General features: G+C 44.9%; 1 protein-coding gene across 3 annotated transcripts in view; it reads left to right on the top strand.

Moving 5' to 3' along the window:
* LOC139227872 (TBC1 domain family member 22B-like) overlaps positions 1–15,147 on the top strand; it is a 498,740-nt gene that overhangs the window by 379,099 nt on the left and 104,494 nt on the right. For all 3 annotated transcript variants that reach the window (XM_070858968.1, XM_070858967.1, XM_070858966.1), the window contains one exon: positions 4,060–4,187. In XM_070858968.1, the coding sequence (XP_070715069.1) occupies positions 4,060–4,187 (128 nt within the window). The remainder of the gene's footprint in view (positions 1–4,059; positions 4,188–15,147) is intronic.

Below are 15,147 nucleotides of genomic sequence, written 5' to 3'. Positions count from 1 at the left end.
CTGACTTCAAATCAGTGTTGCACACTGATTTGCATCATAATCTGCCTGATTTGCAGTCGTTAGGTACATGCGCACAAACCCCTTTACTAAGAAGGCATCCTGTGCATTTCTCTGACACTATTTTCAACACTTAGTTGCCCGTATTGCACCTACAAACTGGTTCTATACGACCCAATTTAACCGCTTTGTGTCTGTGAAAAGTTCCAGTTTACAAAACCTCACTACTTCAGGATAAGTTTTTGTTATACTTCAGTATCAATTTCATGCATTATAAATTTATATGTCCACATTTATAGTGAAACTGTCTGTGTAAAGTTGTCATGCTGAAATTACACTGCCAGTGGTGGCACTGCAAAGCTTTGCTTTTGTGTCTTCCAACTACTCAGTCTGTACTGCAGAGAAACACTTGTGTTCCAAGCCAACTCTGTTTCTTTACTTCCCAAACTGCCGTTACTTTTCCTATTCAAATAATATCGAATCATAAATACCAAAATAGGCACAGAATTTCTGACTTTATAATGTTTGAGTTGTGTGACTGCGCTATAGTCCATGTATCCCTTGCTCTCAAACTCCACCTAAAGACTACACTTGCTCTGCTACGACAACAACTTGGCATTTAATGTAGATAAGCGTCCCAAGGTGCTTCATGGAGGCGAAGCAGACAAAAATGGACGCCAAACCAAGGAAGGAGATATTAGAATGGTGACCAAATGCTTGGGTTTTAAGGAGGAGTGGGAGGTGGAGAGGTTCCAGGAAGGAATTCTACAACATAGGGCTGAGATGGTTGAAGGGACAGCTTCCAATGGTGGAGCAAAGGGTGGAGGGATGTACTAGAGCACAAAGTCGGAGGAACGCAGAGTTCTGGGGGCTTGTCGGGCTGGAGGTTGTCTGAGAGATGGGGAGGGGTGAGGCATTGAAAGCATTTAAATGCGAGGATAAGAATTATAAATTTTAGGCACTCGGGCTAAAAGCCAATTTAGGTGGGCATGCGGGACTAGGGGAGCTGGTGTTGAGGAAGTTGAAAGGCCATGGAGGAGCGGGCAGGATGATTTTTGTCAGGCCAGGAGGAGTTTCCTGGTTCAACTGCTCAATACTCCATTGAGTACGAAGGAGGACACGAACAACCTTCCGGTTATAAAAGGGGTCGGGGGGTCTAGTAAGGAGGAGGAACTGAGGGAAATCCTTATTAGCCGGGAAATTGTGTTGGGGAAATTGATGGGATTGAAGGCCGATAAATCCCCAGGGCCTGATGGACTGCATCCCAGAGTACTTAAGGAGGTGGCCTTGGAAATAGTGGATGCGTTGACAGTCATTTTCCAACATTCCATTGACTCTGGATCAGTTCCTATGGAGTGGAGGGTAGCCAATGTAACCCCACTTTTTAAAAAAGGAGGGAGAGAGAAAGCAGGGAATTATAGACCGGTCAGCCTGACATCGGTAGTGGGTAAAATGATGGAATCAATTATTAAGGATGTCATAGCAGTGCATTTGGAAAGAGGTGACATGATAGGTCCAAGTCAGCATGGATTTGTGAAAGGGAAATCATGCTTGACAAATCTTCTGGAATTTTTTGAGGATGTTTCCAGTAGAGTGGATAAGGGAGAACCAGTTGATGTGGTATATTTGGACTTTCAGAAGGCGTTCGACAAGGTCCCACACAAGAGATTGATGTGCAAAGTTAGAGCACATGGGATTGGGGGTAGTGTACTGACATGGATTGAGAACTGGTTGTCAGACAGGAAGCAAAGAGTAGGAGTAAATGGGTACTTTTCAGAATGGCAGGCAGTGACTAGTGGGGTACCGCAAGGTTCTGTGCTGGGGCCCCAGCTGTTTACACTGTACATTAATGATTTAGATGAGGGGATTAAATGTAGTATCTCCAAATTTGCGGATGACACTAAGTTGGGTGGCAGTGTGAGCTGCGAGGAGGATGCTGTGAGGCTGCAGAGCGACTTGGATAGGTTAGGTGAGTGGGCAAATGCATGGCAGATGAAGTATAATGTGGATAAATGTGAGGTTATCCACTTTGGTGGTAAAAATAGAGAGACAGACTATTATCTGAATGGTGACAGATTAGGAAAAGGGGAGGTGCAAAGAGACCTGGGTGTCATGGTACATCAGTCATTGAAGGTTGGCATGCAGGTGCAGCATGCGGTTAAGAAAGCAAATGGCATGTTGGCCTTCATAGCAAGGGGATTTGAGTACAGGGGCAGGGAGGTGTTGCTACAGTTGTACAGGGCATTGGTGAGGCCACATCTGGAGTATTGTGTACAGTTTTGGTCTCCTAACCTGAGGAAGGACATTCTTGCTATTGAGGGAGTGCAGCGAAGGTTCACCAGACTGATTCCCGGGATGGCGGGACTGACCTATCAAGAAAGACTGGATCAACTGGGCTTGTATTCACTGGAGTTCAGAAGAATGAGAGGGGACCTCATAGAAACGTTTAAAATTCTGACGGGGTTAGACAGGTTAGATGCAGGAAGAATGTTCCCAATATTGGGGAAGTCCAGAATCAGAGGTCACAGTCTAAGGATAAGGGGTAAGCCATTTAGGACCGAGATGCGGAGGAACTTCTTCACCCAGAGAGTGGTGAACCTGTGGAATTCTCTACCACAGAAAGTTGTTGAGGCCAATTCACTAAATATATTCAAAAAGGAGTTAGATGAGGTCCTTACTACTAGGGGGATCAAGGGGTATGGCGAGAAAGCAGGAATGGGGTACTGAAGTTGAATGTTCAGCCATGAACTCATTGAATGGCGGTGCAGGCTAGAAGGGCCGAATGGCCTACTCCTGCACCTATTTTCTATGTTTCTATGTTTCTATTCCACTGGGTAGAATTCGCACTCAGCCCAATTGAAGGCCAAAATTGTATCGGTATCCTAATTACGACATAGGACCTTAATTTCAATCTATTAGTAAATCTCCCTCCCTTTCAGATGGGAGAACTGGCTGCCTAGTTTAAGGCCCATTCAAAAATTATATTGGGTGGGTTTCAAATGTGAAATCAGCAGAATGTTTTTTGAAAATATTTTTGATGAAAAACACGCAATACGCAGATGAAAATTGTTGCCAATGACTGCTGCAGTGATACAGTTACACAAGTGCACTCGGGTACATTGCCCAAGTGTTTGGGCTGGATTTTCATTTTTCGGCGAAAAGGGTAGTTTTACACCAAAATGACCATTTTCGCTGTGCAACCGTTTTTAGGCCTAACTTTCGGCCTTTACGTCGGTAAAGACAGAGTTGCACGAGGATTCGCGGTGTAAACCGCGAGTTTCGGCAACTGTAGTCCGTGCCCGGTAACGCTGCGAGAAGGGCCTTGAGAGTGGGAAAAACAAAAAAAATTGCAAAAAAACATTCTCAAAACTCTTACCTACTTAATCACTGAAAAAAGAATTAAAAAAATAAAAACATGTACTTAGCTTTTTTGCAGGTCTTCATACTTACCACTACTGGCAGGGCTGCACCGACAGGTTTGACACTGTCGGTATTCTGGGCGTGGTGAAAAGCACCAAAAGTACGACGGTAACACAATCCGTGGCGTTGCACGTCATTTCATGTCGGCGCACCTCTCTCCGGTGTACGTGGAAGCGCCGCCGCAAAAAGGTGCCCGAAAATCCCACCAACCAGATTTTTGCCGCGGACGGTCAAATCGCAGCGAAAACACGGTCGCAAAGTCGGCGAAAATCTTACCCCTTATGTGTGAGTTTTGATGCAGAATATTGACAGGATATTCAATGATGGGAAGCAAAACAACTGCACAGATCATGTACTCTCAAAATATCCACATATTCAGCAGGCATTACTGGATAGAAATCAAGATCGTAAATCTGAGCAAATTTTTCATTCCATCGCCACCATGGAAGGCAATTGTAGTACTTCTACTGCCATTTTGATTAAAATCAATCAACTTGGTATAGATATGCAATTGAACCTGGGACCTGATGCTCTCTCTGACCCAGCTGCATGCTGCCTTTACCAAATGAGTCATGGGTAAATCGTTTTTTTCTGAAGGTGTGTCTCATGGACTAATTGCTGAAAACAATTTTTTCCCCACAGAGCAAGTACACATTCACTTCAGGAAATATGAGGTAGAGTACCTGCAGTTTGCATTCCGCTGGATGAATAACTTGCTGATGCGGGAGCTGCCTCTCCGATGCACCATCCGGCTTTGGGACACATATCAGGTGAATGTTGGAGAACTTTATTTTTAATACTTCTAAGTTAGTCTAGATGTTTAAAGCTTCTAATCATTGACACAGAGGGAAAGACACCATTAATGTTGGTCAAAATTTAGACTTGTGCATTAAATGTTGCCAGTGAAAACAGTAGTTTGTAACAGTAGTGATTTGGACTTGTGCATCGCGTGTTCCATTGTGTAAGGAAAATAGTTAAACACTACAGTGTAAGGTAAGATCTTAAGTTGAATGTGGGCCAAGATCTGGTGGTATGTCTGGTTTATGGGTCTATGATCTCTTTTATCTTGAGTAATTTATTCTGATGACTTGAGTAATAACAGATGTGAATTAGGTACAGTGATTATTTGCTAGCTTAGCACGTGAGCTGATAGTGTTTTAGCTTTGTTAATGAAATAAAGGTGAAAAATACATGGTTATAAAAAAAGCAAATCGGTAACTTATATCAAGGGTATGTGACTGCTTTTACTGTGATAAATGTCTTGTTAAAAAGACATGGATTATTTCTGCTTTCCAGTCATAAGAACACAAGAAATAGAGCAGGAATAGGCCATATGGCCCCTCGAGCCTGCTCTGCCATTTAATATGATCATGGCTGATCGGATCATGGACTCGTGTCCACTTCCCTGCCCGCTCCCCATAACCCCTTATCGGTTAAGAAAATGTCTGTCTCTGTCTTAAATTTATTCAATGACCCAGCTTCCACAGCGCTCTGAGGCAGCGAATTCCACAGATTTACAAATCTTTGAGAGGAGAAATTCCTCCTCATCTCAGTTTTAAATGGGTGGCCCCTTATTCTAAGATTATGCCCCCTAGTTCTAGTCTCCCCTATCAGTGGAAACATTCTCTTTGCATCCACCTTGTCAAGCCCCCTCATAATCTTATACGTTTTGATAAGATCACCTCTCATTCTTCTGAATTCCAATGAGTAGAGGCCCAACCTACTCAACCTTTCCTCATAAGTCAACCCCCTCATCTCTGGAATCAACGGAGTGAACCTTCTCTGAACTGCCTCCAAATCAAGTATATCTATTCTTAAATATGGAACCAAAACTATATGCAGTATTCCAGGTGTGGCCTTACCAATACCCTGTATAACTGTAGCAAGACTTCCCTGCTTTTATACGCCATCCCCTTTGCAACAAAGGCTAAGATTCCATTGGCTTTCCTGATCACTTGCTGTACCTGCATGCTATCCTTCTCCGTTTCATGCACAAGTATCCCCAGGTCCCGCTGTACTGCAGCACTTTGCTATCTTTCTCCATTTAAATAATAACTTGCTCAGCAATTTTTTTTTTCCCTGCCGTAGTGCATAACCTCACACTTTCCAATATCATACTCCATCTGCCAAATTTTTGCCCACTCACTTAGCATGTCTATGTCCTTTTGCAGGTTTTTTGTGTCCTCCTCACACATTGCTTTTTCTCCCATCTTTGTATCGTCAGCAAACATGGCTACGTTACACTCGGTCCCTTTGTCCAAGTCGTTAATATAGATTGTAAATAGTTGGGGTCCTAGCACTGATCCCTGCAGCACCCCACTAGTTACTGATTGCCAACCCGAGAATGAACCATTTATCCCGACCACTCTCTGTTTTCTTTAGTTAGCCAATCCTCATCCATGCTAATATATTACTCCCAACCCTGTGAACTTTTATCTTGTGCAGTAACCTTTTATGTGGCACCTTGTCAAATGTCTTCTGGAAGTCCAAGTACACCACATCCACAGATTCCCCTTTATCCACCCTGTTGGTTACATCCTCAAAGAATTCCAGCAAATTTGTTAAACATGACTTCCCCTTCATAAATCCATGCTGACTCTGCCTGACTGAATTATGCTTTTCCAAATGTCCTGCTACTGCTTCTTTAATAATGGACTCCAACATTTTCCCAATCACAGATGTTAGGCTAACTAATCTATAGTTTCCTGCTTTTTGTCTGCCTCCTTTTTTAAATAGGGGCGTTACATTTGCAATTTTCCAATCTGCTGGGACCTCCCCAGAATCCAGGGAATTTTGGTAAATTACAACCAATGCATCCACTATCCCTGCCGCTACTTCTCTTAAGACCCTAGGATCCAAGCCATCATGTCCAGGGGATTTATCTGCCTCTAGTCCCATTATCTTACTGAGTACCACCTCCTTAGTAATTGTGTTACGTTCCTCCCTATAGCCCCTTGACTATCCACTGTTGGGATATTTTTAGTGTCCTCTACCATAAAGATTGATACAAAATATTTGTTCAGAATTTCTGCCATCTCCATGTTCCCCATCACTAATTCCACGGTCTTTCCGGATTTTGGAACGTCTTTCTGACGTCACGAATCCGGAAACACCCAAGCCCAGGTTCGGGTATTTCCGGATTTCTCAATGTCAGAAAGGGGGCGGGGGGTATCTGCCGAGGAGCTATTCGGGCTGTCCGGGACCCGTCGAGGAGGTGTTTGTGTCCGGCGGGGCCCTGCACAGGAGGCTGTCGTGCGGGGCCCCGCTGAGAAGGCAGTCGGACAGGCTGTCCCCGCAAAGGTGGTGTTTGGGCGGGGCCCCGCCAAGGAGGTTGTCAGGCCAGCGGGCCCCACCAAGGATATTGTCGTCGGGCGGGGCCCCACCGAAGAGGAGTTCGCGCGGGCCGGCGCCGGCAAGGAGGCCCCGAGGTAAGGGCGGCCAGGCGAGGCACTGAGGTCGGGCAGCAACGAAGCCCCGAGGTTGGGCAGGGTCGCCCGGTCCGGATTCCGGAACATTTTACGAATTCCGGACAACCCTGCCACGAATCGTCCCTGATTCCGAAACTCCGGATTTTGGACGCTGCACCTGTATATACCGCTGTTGATGAAAAGGGTTTCATCACCTGGCTTATATATAATTTATGTTCTTGCATAGTATTATTTTATATTTACATCAGTGTACTTTTTTAATACAAATTTGAACTGCTTTTGAAGATACTCACTATGGGCCCAAATTTGGCCCTCCGTTTTTTTTGGCACGCTTACCTGAGGTGCGCTGACTTTCTTCTCTCAAAATAGCGCCAAAAATATATCGCCGTATTCTCCCCGCTCTGTGGCCTCTCCCATGGCTTGGTGCGGCATGGTTTGTCCATTGGGGGCGGAGCTAGGGCTCTGCGTGGAAAACCGCGCCGGCAGCATAACTCATGCGCACTGGAGATTTTGCGCATGCGCAGTAACTCCTGCCCCCTCCCGGAGGTCCCTCGGAGAAGTCCAGTCCTGGAGAAGTGCCGTGAAGTCCCTCCCTCGGCGAAGTGCAGTGCAGTGAAGTCCCTCGGAGAAGTGCAGTGCAGTCCCTCAGAGAGGAGTCGGTATCCTTCCTCAGAGAGTCGGTGCGTTCTCCCATCCCTAGCCCTGGCCGAAGGGCTTGCTGGTGTGTTCGGAGTTCTCCTGCCTGCCGGTGCATTCTCCTGCCGGTGGGTTCCCCGGCCTCTATCCCCGACCGAGTGGCCTCCCGGCCGCTGACTTCCCGGGCTCGCTTCCCCCCCCCCCCCCCCCCCCCCCCAATCTCTGGCTACCTGTGCTGATTTCTTAACTGTCCGCAAGGGTCTTCTGTGCGGCCACAAGTGGCCACATACACTGGCCGAAGTTAGTTTGGAGCAACTATTAGCTGTCCAAACTGGCTTAAATGGCCAAAACAGGCATAGCTGGCAGGGTCCAAGTTTCCCCAGGAGTTGCTCCATTTTTTTTGGAGCAACTAGATTTTTTTGGAGTATCTTAAAAATCGCAATTCTGCCCATTTAATTTCTTAGTTAGTTAGGTTTTTTGTTAGTTTTGTTTTTTTTTCAAAAGGGGGCGTTATCAGCCACGTATGCCTGTTTTGGCCATTTAAGCAAGTTTTGACAGCTAAAAGTTACTCCAAACTAACTTAGTATGTGGCCACTTGTGTCCGCACAGGAAAACCTTGTGGTGAGCTAAGAAATCAGCGCAGGGAGCCAGTGATAAGGCCGGGGTGGGGGAGGGAAGTGAGAGGACCTTGGAAAGCACTAAACATCTTAACAACAACATTGAAGAAGCATAAATACATTTAAAGCACCAAGCACTAAACAAAGCACAAAAATAAGCATTCAGTAGCAAATAAAAAAACAAGGAAGCTGAGAGGACCTGCACCTAGCAGCAAGACTTACAAAGCACTAAACAAAGCACAAAAAGTAATAAGCAATTAATTAACAAATAAAAAATAGAAGGAACCCTGCATCTAAAGCACCAAGACCAAAGTAATAAGAAATCAATCAATCAATAAATAACAAATAAAAAATAGAAGTCCTACCTTAGGGAACGCAGCGGGCCGCTGATGAGGGAGCCTATTCGGCCAGGGCTAGGGACGGCGTGCTTCAGGTCCCTCCCACACAGCCTGCAGCGCATCGCAGAGATTCGGGCTGCGAGGAGCTATTGCACATACACGCACATTCTAGCACGCCACTGGATGTGTTGCGTCACGCCAAGGCCGAAGACGTCCTGAGGAGTGGGGAGAATTGGATCGTAATTTTTCGGCGCCCTTTTCAGTCTAGAAGGTGCGACGTTTTTACAGCTGGGGGGAAACTCGGGCCCCATGTTTCTACCTTATGAGATTGATTGGTCCTCGGACTCCTTGCTATTTTATATATGCTTACAAATCTCCTGCGGTTCTGTTTGTGGTAATACATAGAGTGCAGTGTTCTAGAAGGCCAGCAACATTATACCATGTATAACACTTGTATTGTGCTGGTAACTATAGAGCTGTGTTCCTTCAAGGCGACAAAGTCTAATGGTAAATAAACACTGTGGGGTGAAATTGGTCAATGCCAGTAGTGCAAAACAGGCTGACAGCCAATCCACAGCCCGTTTTACATGTGTCCGATTTTCTTCTCCATTGAAGTAATTACTTCTTTTACATTGAAGTCATGATAGAACTGTTAGAAAAATTGAAGTCCATGAGATTAAAAAGACAGTGGCAGTGTGGAATAAAAACAGAAAATGCTGGAAATCTCAGCAGGTCAGGCAGCATCTGTGGTGAGAAAGCAGAGAATTTGCTTTTGTATCAGTGTGGCTATGAAATTGGCTTAGGGACAGAAAACAGAGAGTAGTGATGAACTGTTGTTTTTCAGACTGGAGGGAAGCATACAGTGGTGTTCCCTGGGGGTCAGTATTAGGACCACTGCTCTTTTTGATATATATTAATGGCCTGGACTTGGGTATACAGAACATAATTCAAAGTTTGTAGATGATATGAAACTCGTAAATGTAGCAAATGATAAGGAAGATAGTAACAGGCTTCAGGAAGATATAGACAGACTAGTGAAATGTGCATACACACGGCAGATGAAATTTAACATAGAGAAGTGTGAAGTGATATAATTTGGTAGGAACAATGAGGAAAGGCAATATAAACGAAATGGTACAAATCTAAAGGAGGTGCAGAAACAGAGATGTATGGGGTGTATGTACACACATTATTGAAGGTGGCACGACAAATTGAGAAGGCTGTTAAAAAAGCGCATAGAATCCTTGGCTTTATTAATAGAGGCAAAGAGCACAAAAGCAAGGAACGTATGCTAAACCTTTTTAAAATATTGGTTAGGCCTCAACTGGATTATTGTGTTCAATTCTGGGCACTAAATTTTCAGAAGAATGTCAAGGCCTTAGAGTGCAGAAGAGATTTACTAAAATAGTACAGGTGTGACGTCCGAAATTCAGGAACCTCGGGAACAAGGTCATTCCGAAGTCTGGTTATTTCCGGATTTCAGAACGTCTTTGCCTGTGCCGAGGAAGGTAGGTGGGGGGGGGGTCGGTCGGATCGCCGAAGGTTGGGTGGGGAGCCGGTCGGACCGCTGGATTTCTGGGGGTTGGTTGGAGGAGGTTGGTCAGGCCGACGAAGGTCAGGGGTGCCGGTTGGGCAGCCGGAGTTCCTGGGGGTCAGTCGGGCCGGGGTCGGGGGGGGTCGAGCCAAGGCCGGGGGGGGGGGGGCGGGTTGGTTGGTCGGAGTGTCGGTCGGGTCAAGGCCGGGAGGGGGATCAGGGCGAGGTCGGGCTGAGGCCGGGGGAGGTCGGGCGGCTAGAGGTGGGGAGAGGTCAGGCCGAAGCAAGGTCGGGGGGGGGGGGGGGGGGCGTTCGGGGCGAGGCCTGATTGGGAGGAGGTCGGACCAGGTTTGCACCGAGGCGGAGGTGGGGGGAGGCCAGAGATCGGGTGGCTGGAGGTCGAGCCAAGGCGAGGTCGGGCGGCCAGAGGTCGGGCCGAGGCTGGGGAATCCGGATTTCGGAACATTTTCCGGTTTCCAGATGACCCCGCCATGGATCAGCCCGGTGTCCGGATTACGGAACATTTCGGATTCTGGAACTCCGGATTTTGGACGTCGCACTGTACCAGGGATGAGGGACTTCAGTTATGTAGAGAGACGGGAGAAGCTGGGTTGTTCTCCTTAGAACAGAAAAGGTTAAGAGGAGATTTGAACTACATGAATAGTTGTCAGAGTAAATAAGGAGAAACTGGTTTCAGTGGCAGAAGGGTCGATAACCGGAGGACATAGATTTAAGGTGATTAGCAAATGAACCAGAGGCGACTTGAGGAAAAAAAATGTACACAGTGAGTTGTGATCTGGAATGCACCGATATAAAAGGGTGGTGGAAACAGATTCAATAATAACTTTCAGAAGAGAATTGCATAAATACTTGAAGGGAAAAATATTGCAGGGCTATGGGGAAAGAGTGGGGTAGCTCTACCCAAGAGCCAGCACATGCATGATGTGCTGAATGGCTTCCTTCTGTGCTGTATTCTACGATTATATATGGTTGATATTTTGATAAATTAATTCCAGGTGAATTAAATAGATCACCTGAGATTATAATGCCATTTTAAAATGGCAACTTACATTTTTATAGTGCTCCACATTTAATTAAAGACATAACAAAGTACTTTACAAAGAGATGGAAAACAATGGATTCTGAGCAGGAGGGAAATGAAAAAGATTGCGGGCGGGTAAAGGAACAGTCATGGGGAAGGATTTGTGAATGCTTTTGAAAACAAGTAAAAGGAGGTGAAATAAATGACAGGGGTGTAGTGGCTGAAGGAACAGATAGAACAAGGCACAAGAATCAAGGGGTATGGCGAGAAAGCAGGAATGGGGTACTGAAGTTGCATGTTTAGCCATGAACTCATTGAATGGCGGTGCAGGCTCGAAGGGCCGAATGGCCTACTCCTGCACCTATTTTCTATGTTTCTATGTAAGAAGCATCCTGATCTCAGAGGAGCAAAGGTGGGAATGTATGGAGGTACCCAAGGTAGGATGCGGTGAAGTCATAAAAGGATATGAAAGTCGTGACTAGATTCTTGAATTCATTTGTTTAAACGGTTAAAAGGATAAGAATGATGGGACTTTGGGACATAGTGCAAATGAGGGCAGGGCAATTTAATGAAGTAGCATTCGATGTACAAAAATGCTGTACCAACTTGACACGGTTAAGTTCAGTCTATATTGCGGAGTGGCATGGGTATCTTTCCAGTTTTATTTCTGCAGTTTGGGTGATGTTGACATAACGTATGCAACAGCTTTCTCTGAGTAGCAGGCTGATTTTGGTATCAATCAATTCTGCAGACCTCTAATGTTCTCATTTAAGCTCCTCTCTACCATTCTATATTGTTAGACTGTCCGCATTTGACCACATATCCGCACCATAACTAAGACTGCCTATTTCCACCTCCGTAACATCGCCGGTCTCTGCCCCTGCCTCAGCTCATCTGCTGCTGAAACCCTCATCCATGCCTTTGTTACCTCTAGACTTGACTATTCCAACGCACTCCTGGCTGCCCTCCCATGTTATACCCTACATAAATTTGAGGTCATCCAAAACTCGGCTGCCCGTGTCTGAACACGTACCAAATCCCGTTCACCCATCCCCCTGTGCTTGTTGACCTACATTGCCTCCCGGTTAAGCAATGTCTCGATTTAAAAATTCTTATCCTTGTTTTCAAATCCTTCCATGGCCTCGCCCCTCCCTATCTCTGTAGTTTCCTCTAGCCCTACAATTCCCACCCCCCCCCCCCCATCTCCCGAGATATCTGCACTCCTCTAATTCTGGCCTCTTGAGCATCCTTGATTTTAATCATTCAACCATTGGTGGTCGTGCCTTCAGCTGCCGATGTCCTAAGCTCTGGGCTTCCCTCCCCAAACCTCTCTGCCTCGCTACCTCTCTTTCCTCCGTTAAAATGCTCCTTAAAACCAAGCTTTTGGTCATCTGCCCTAATTTCTCCTTATGTGATTTAGTGTCAAATATTGCTTTGTAACACTCCTGTTAGCGCCTTGGGACATTGTACAACATTAAAGGTGCTATATATATACAAGTTGTTGTTGTCTGACATCCAGTTCAAAACAATTTCCTTTAGCTAAGCATTGAGAAGACTCAAGCCGTTGTATTTGGCCACTGCGACAAACTCTGTAGTCTTGCCACGAATTCCATCTCCCCTTCCTTGGCCACTGTTTCCTGCTGAGCCAGATTGTTTGTAACCTTGGCGTCCTGTCCTTTAGCTATCCATGCTTGCACTGTTAAAGAAAGAAAGAACTTGCATTTATGTAGTGCCTTTTGTATCCTAAGCCCTTCCCAAATTGCTTCTCAGCCAGTTAATTACTTTGGAAGAGTAATTACTGTTATTTTGTCTGTAGTACTATCATTTCTTCTATACCTGGAAACTTATGCTATTGGAATAATTGCTGGCGTACACTTCCAATTTGATCTAAACAATTTAAACTCTCTAAAACCCTCTTTCTAATATCTGAAATCTTCCCTTAATAAAGCTTTTTTTTATATTTTGAAAACGTTTTAACTTCCATTGAACACCTTTCAAAAGTTTCTGAATACTGTCTGACAGAATACCTAATAAAGTGAATATGAATTAAAACAAATAAAAACATTTGTGTAAATCATCTTCAGAGTCTATTCAACTAAGAACATGTCTTAGAAGTTGTACCTGACACATTTACTCATTCTGTGCAGAATCTTTTAGCATGTGTACATTTTTAGCGAGATAGCTTGTTACACTGTCAACAGTGGAAAGTTTGATACACAATGCCATCAAACATAAGGCTCTGTTTCACTCCTTGGTTTTATCCAAGGCTGCAGGTTGTTCGATTCAAAAAAAAAAGTATTCATTTGTTTGGGTGGCATCACCTGCTTTCCTCTGTGAAGAATTGCCATTTTGACTCAACATTGAAATTATTTAAGGATATAAATTCTATAGTTAGACTTAAATTCAATATTAATTCTGTTCATATTAGTCAAATATTGACTTGTTTAAATTGTCAGTACTAATGACAACTGCTTGCACTTGAATAGCACTGTTAATACAGCTTAAATATCTTGCTTCATTTTAGAAAGGCAGAATTAGCCCTGAGCAGGAATTTGGGAATAAGGTTAAGGGACTTAACTGAAGGCACATTTGAAAAAATATATTTTCTGGTGTTTGAAATTGGAGAAAAATATGCCAAGTCAGAAAGTTTGAAAAACAGATTCCAAAGTGCTGGGGTACAGGCTCCACTACTAATGTTAGAGATGGGAGGGTGGTTATTAAAGATGAAAATCTGAAAATTGGAGGGTGCAAACTGAAACTTAATGCTGGAGGAAGTTGTAGAAGTAAGTTGGGACAAGGACAGAGGAGAGACATTTTTAAACAAAGATGACTGTTTTGAAATCATTGTGACGTGACACAGGGAGCCAATATAGCTTGACGAGGACAGGAGTTCTAGATGAACAGGTCTTCGTGCAGAATAGTATGTGGGTGATGCGGTTCTGGTTAAGTTGCAGTTTGTATAGAGAGGACCTTGGGAGACTACAGAGGAAAGCATCAATGAAATTTAGCCTGGAGGTGACAAAGACATGGATGAGAGTTTGGCTGCAATGAGCCAAGTCAAGTAAGTGAAGTTCGCAGTCTTTGTGATGGACTCGATGTGAGATTTGAAGCTCAACTCGGTCAAACCCCACCAAGGTAGCACATCACTGACTTCAAATTGAGTGAACAGCTGGGAAAGGGATTGAAGCCGGGGGCTAAAGTGTAACATTGTTGGGAACCAAAATGGATTGCTTTGGTTTTGCCATTTGGTTAAGCTGGAGGACATTCTGGCTTATCCATGACTTTGCAAGTTTGGGTGGAGAAGACCATTTGGTCTATTTGTCTCACTGAATATGAACAGTACCATCTTCCTATTACAAAATCTAGTTGTTTCTTACATGAGTCCAGTGTCCTGGCCTCAACCATTTTTCCTGACAATCTGTTAATCACCATCCGTGTAAAGAAATACTCTCTGACATCCATTATTAATTGTGCTGGCTGCAGTATTTTAGTTTTGGTTAATATTGAGATTTTTGAAAATTAGCATGTTTTTCATCCATTAAGTATTAATTGTGTTGTATAATTTTTTACCCCACAGTGCAATAGTGTACACATTTTCAGCATTTAATTCTTCATCTTAGGCACTCCCTCGGAGTCGAGGATGACTTGCTTCCACACATAAGGTGACCGATGAGACCAATGCGGGATTTACAGTCTCTGTCACAGGTGGGGCAGATGGTGGTTGGAGGGACGGGTGGATGGGGTGCTTGATTTGTCGTATGCTCCTTCCACTTTTTGTGCTTGGCTTCCACGTGCTCCCAGCGAAGAGACTCGAAGTGTTCGGTGCCTTCTCGGATGCTCCTCCCTCACTTTGAGCAGTCTTGGGCCAAGGATTCCCAAGAGTCAGTGGAGATGTTGCATTTTTTGAAGGTGTCCTTGAAGCGTTTTCTCTGCCCTTCTGGGGCTCATCTGCCGTGACGTAGCTTGGAATAGAGTGCTTGTTTCAGAAGTCTAGCATCGGGCATGCGGACAATGTGGCCCGCCCACCAGAGCTGGTTAATGCCTCGATGCTGGGGATGTTGGCCTGAGAGAGAACGCTGAGTGGGTGCGCCTATCCTGCCAATGAATTTGTAGGATGTTGCGGAGGCAGCATTGG

Source organism: Pristiophorus japonicus, chromosome 17, assembly GCF_044704955.1.
Source record: "Pristiophorus japonicus isolate sPriJap1 chromosome 17, sPriJap1.hap1, whole genome shotgun sequence".
Taxonomy (NCBI): domain Eukaryota; kingdom Metazoa; phylum Chordata; class Chondrichthyes; family Pristiophoridae; genus Pristiophorus; species Pristiophorus japonicus.
Note: the sequence above shows the minus strand (reverse complement) of the source record. Positions and strands in the feature narration are given on the sequence as shown.